The sequence below is a fragment of the Canis lupus genome, chromosome X (assembly GCF_011100685.1).
Source record: "Canis lupus familiaris isolate Mischka breed German Shepherd chromosome X, alternate assembly UU_Cfam_GSD_1.0, whole genome shotgun sequence".
NCBI lineage: Eukaryota > Metazoa > Chordata > Mammalia > Carnivora > Canidae > Canis > Canis lupus.
This window is the reverse complement of record NC_049260.1, coordinates 77,559,216-77,563,384: the sequence shown is the minus strand read 5'-3', so window position 1 is coordinate 77,563,384 and position 4,169 is coordinate 77,559,216. Positions and strand designations below refer to the sequence as shown.

The 4,169-nt window shown below is 47.9% G+C and overlaps 2 protein-coding genes across 3 annotated transcripts; one reads left to right on the top strand and one right to left on the bottom strand.

The window, feature by feature from the left end:
* Window positions 1-990: 990 nt before the first annotated feature.
* TCEAL4 (transcription elongation factor A (SII)-like 4) lies at window positions 991-3,283 on the bottom strand. 2 transcript variants are annotated; one of them, XM_038587956.1, is made up of 3 exons: window positions 3,134-3,283; window positions 2,479-2,545; window positions 991-2,141 (listed from the first exon to the last, which is right to left on the bottom strand). In XM_038587956.1, the coding sequence occupies exon 3, from the start codon at window positions 2,112-2,114 to the stop codon at window positions 1,161-1,163; it is 954 nt and encodes a 317-aa protein (XP_038443884.1). In that variant the 5' UTR covers window positions 2,115-2,141; window positions 2,479-2,545; window positions 3,134-3,283; the 3' UTR covers window positions 991-1,160. The 2 variants fall into 2 exon arrangements, with proteins under 2 accessions (XP_038443884.1, XP_038443885.1); XM_038587957.1 differs by having other exon boundaries at window positions 3,080-3,161.
* Window positions 2,260-3,401, top strand: LOC111094751. The gene is made up of 2 exons (XM_038587961.1): window positions 2,260-2,903; window positions 3,098-3,401. The coding sequence occupies exons 1-2, from the start codon at window positions 2,303-2,305 to the stop codon at window positions 3,130-3,132; spliced, it is 636 nt and encodes a 211-aa protein (XP_038443889.1). The 5' UTR covers window positions 2,260-2,302; the 3' UTR covers window positions 3,133-3,401.
* Window positions 3,402-4,169: the final 768 nt, after the last annotated feature.

Below are 4,169 nucleotides of genomic sequence, written 5' to 3'. Positions count from 1 at the left end.
GATCACATAGATAGATGGATCTGTTGAAATGGTAGGGCAGGGCTTAACACAAACTTCTTGAGACAATTCCCTAAGAGAAGTATCAGTAGACAAGAGATTAACAGGTGAGAACAGCACAGCATCTGGTCAGATTTTTCTGGCTCAATCTCCAGTATCTAAATCCAGTGGAGATGGCTATATGCAAAAGCACACACAAATCAACAAAAAGTCTGGAAAGGAATGTTTTCTAAAAACTTTATAAAATATCAAGGCTCTATGACAATCGGGTAATACCCACCTGAGTTAGGGTAACTGTTGTAGGTAGAGAATTCTCCATCTTTCTGTTGAGACACCGTTGCTTTAGTCCATTGTGGTCTCCAGCCCACCAGTAGCAGCTGGGGCTTCAGGAGGGTACAGAGCCCCTGAGAAGGAGCACAGTGCCCAAGAGACATGGCATTACCCTGGGGACAGTGATACCCACTTTTTATCTGACTTACTCCTGGACACAAGTGAGATGTCTTTTATAGCTCCCCTAAACATATGACAGAGTTCTGGTTCTGCTACTGCAAGGCTAAGAGTTGGAGCCAGATCAACACAGCTCCTAGTATTACCTCATCTGATCTTCTCTACAGCCCTGGAAGGCAAGTATTATCCCATTTGATAAGATGACAAGACTGTTACAGCAATGGATCTGTAGTAACGGCCAGGTTGAGTCTTCCAGCTTCCAGTCTCAAACATGAATTTTACAAAACATTTTATATACTGACCAAGGATTTTTGGTGTCTCCACTGTATTCATAAGCTAAACGAACAGTTATTTTGATTGCTTGGTATATATTGTTTTCATAATGAAAGTAATCTATGTTTTTTAGGAGAAAATATACAATGAACAAAAAAGAACAGAAAAAAAAATCAGCCACAGATAACCAGGACACAGCTTTCAGTTTCCTCTGTACATAAATCACTAAGTAAATACCTTCGTAGTTTTACAAAAATGGACTGATGCCATATATATGGTTCATCAAACTCTTCTTTTTAATTTTACAATATGCCATAAACATTTTTCCATGCAATGGACAAAAATCTACTGAAACATCAAGGGTTGCAGTTGGATAACAGAGTGATAGCTAAAGCAAGTATTAGCATAAGGTTAAAGCACAGGGCAAATGCCTGCCAAGGGCACTACACAAAAGGAATGTCTTCAAAGCCCCTCTGTGGGGCCCTGCACCCACCCCTCAGTTCCCTTGGGCCCCTCGGGTGGAAGGGGTCCTGTAAACTTTTTTGCATCCACATAAACCCCCCCAATTTCTGTCTGGTTTTCTTCACCTCATCCTCTACCCTGGCCATCTCATCAAATTCTCTTATCATCTCTTCATTGCTCAAATGCATATCGTGTATGGCCTCCTTATATTCCTTGAGGCACTGAGCCAGCCCCTTGTTGGTTTTTCTTTTGGCCTTCCTGGGTACATCATCCCCAGCTGGGCGCTTTCCTGCAGCCCTTGGTTCGATGGCTGGCTTTTCTTCTTTTGGCTTTTCCTCATTCACTGGCTTTCCCTCACTCTCTAAGTTTTCTTCTTTTGGCTTTCCCTCACTCACTAGCTTTCCTTCTTTTGGCTTTCCCTCACTCACTGGTTTTCCTTCTTCTTTTGGCTTTCCCTCACTCACTGGTTTTCCTTCTTCTTTTGGCTTTCTCTCACTCACTGGTTTTCCTTCTTCTTTTGGCTTTCCCTCACTCACCGGTTTTCCTTCTTCTTTTGGCTTTCCCTCGCTCTCCACTGGCTTTCCCTCGCTCTCCGCTGGCTTCCCCTCGCTCTCCGCTGGCTTCCCCTCGCTCTCCGCTGGCTTCCCCTCGCTCTCCGCTGGCTTCCCCTCGCTCTCCGCTGGCTTTCCCTCGCTCTCCGCTGGCTTTCCCTCGTTCTCCGCTGGCTTTCCATCCTTTGGCTTTGTCATACTTTCTGACTTTTCTTTATCCTTTAGTATTTCCTCATCTTCTGTCTTTCTCTCATTTTCTAACTTTTCCTGGTTTTCCAGAGTACAATCTACTTCGGGTTCTTCCACATCCTGTGGCTGTTCTTTGTATTCCATCTTTCCTTGGTTCTCAGTCATTCCTTCATTTTCATTGCAGAGTTTTTCCATGTTGAGATTTCCCCTCCTTTTCCTGTCCTAGGGTGGGGAGGAAGAGGAGACAAAGAGGAGACAAGGAAACAGGGCTTGGGGGTGGAATGCAGGTCTGGATAGTACTGGCATCTTTCCCCTTATCAGGGTTCCCCTGACCTGGCCCGGCCTTTCCGTGTGCCTTCTGCCCACCCTCTCCCCTCACACACATGAGCCAACCATTTCTCTGGCAAGCCCAGCCATTTTCTCTATGCTTGTTCAGCACAGCAGCGTGTATAAATGTGTTAGGAGGTGGGCAGTGGTGCCCCATATTCTGCTGGTGCTCTACCCTCCACACTCCCCACCCCCCCTGGATCCCTGCCCAGAGACCCCTTTCTTCACTGACCTGCAGGAATTCTGAGCAGATTCGTCCTTTTCTAGCCCTGCAGAGTGCTGAGAACAGACACGCAGACCTGCAGATAAGACAGGACACAGGGGCTGCGCATTCGGGTGGATGCACAGGGACTCGGAGCCCCTTTCCAGAATCCCGGCCCTTCTCATCCAACGTTTCCCTCCCCCACTTCCTCCGCCCCCCACACCCCAGCCGCCATTTCTTTTCACGCCTCCGGCGCCAGACCAGGATGTTTTCCAAACTAATTTTGGATCTCTGTGTCCTTCTTCCCCGGAGGCAACTCGCCTCCCCACTCTCGAGGTCAACTTTTTTTCTCTACGCATGGAGTGGGAAAGGGGGTTTATTTTTACTGTCTCACTGGCGGGGCGCCCCCAAGCTCACCAGCTCCGGCTCCAAAATGGACGGAGGGCAGCGAAGAGGTGAGGAGAAAGGGGACACGGGTACTAGGGGTGTCCGCTCTTCCGACCCTCCGCCGATTGGTCGCTAGCTCACCCTTTAGCCATTTTCCCACCGCCATCTCTACCTACACTCTCGCCAGCTTTTCTCAACACGGACCCCATTCCCACCCTTTTTCTTCTCCGTGTCCGTGCCTCACCCCCATCCCCCATTCCAGGGTTCCGCAGGCAGCGACGAAGGCCCTCACACTGACCTGAAAGAACCTGGAGCAACAATTAAGAGCTAGCAAACCGCTCCGGATCCGACCGCAAGGAAGAGGGCGGGCTCCCGGACTGGTGCCCAGATCTGCGCCGGGTTGGTCACGTGAGCGTCGCGTCACCGGAGCTCGCCCCCCTCCCCCCTGCCGCCCCGCCCAGCAGCCGGGGCGGGGGGCGTTGCGGGTCACCCCGCACCTCTCTGGGCAGTTTTGACCTTTTTCTCTTCTTGAGGTGATCCAAGGAATAAATTTAATAAAAACCTCAGAGGCTTTTTTAATGGGTTGAGCGGTGCGGGGGAGGAGTCTTGACCATGTTGCTCTTAATTTCCATTGAAAGAACTAGAGCCAGCCAATGAAATCGTATGAATGTGAACTTTAATGTCGTACATAGAATATTGCACTTTTATTTTCTAAAGATTTATTTTTTTATTTTAGAGAAATAAAGGGGGAGGGGCATCCAGCGACTCCCAGTTGAGCTCGGAGCCCCTACCGGGCTCCATCCCAGGACCCTGAGATCCTGACCTGAGGGGAAATCAAGAGTCTGAGGCTCAACCGACAGAGCCACCCACGTGCCCAGAATATTGCACTTTAGAAAAAAATTAGGAAACTGTTCCCCTCAAAATGAAATTATTCCTTTTTCCTGACATGCGCACATACATTTTCTAATTATTGAAATCTAAAACTAAAATTATATTTGAAGCAGAATAAAAGAACAATTTTTTTTCTAAGTGAGAGACTAAATATACAACAGACAATGACCTGATCGTACATGACAATAGAACTGAGAACCGCAACCTCTGCAGCAAGCAGCCTCAGGAAGCCAAACCACAGCCTCTGATCAACGATTGACAACCTCCCTATTTTTTGAACCCCTCTCAACAAGAGAAATCCACATATGCTCCCCAAACCAATCACATAAGATGTTCTCTTAGCCTGCTTCTAGCAACCCTATGCCAACAATCTCCAATCCGAGAATAATACTTAGTCTTCTCTTTTGCTTGAGCTAAAGTTTTTCCACTCCCTAGAGACTTCC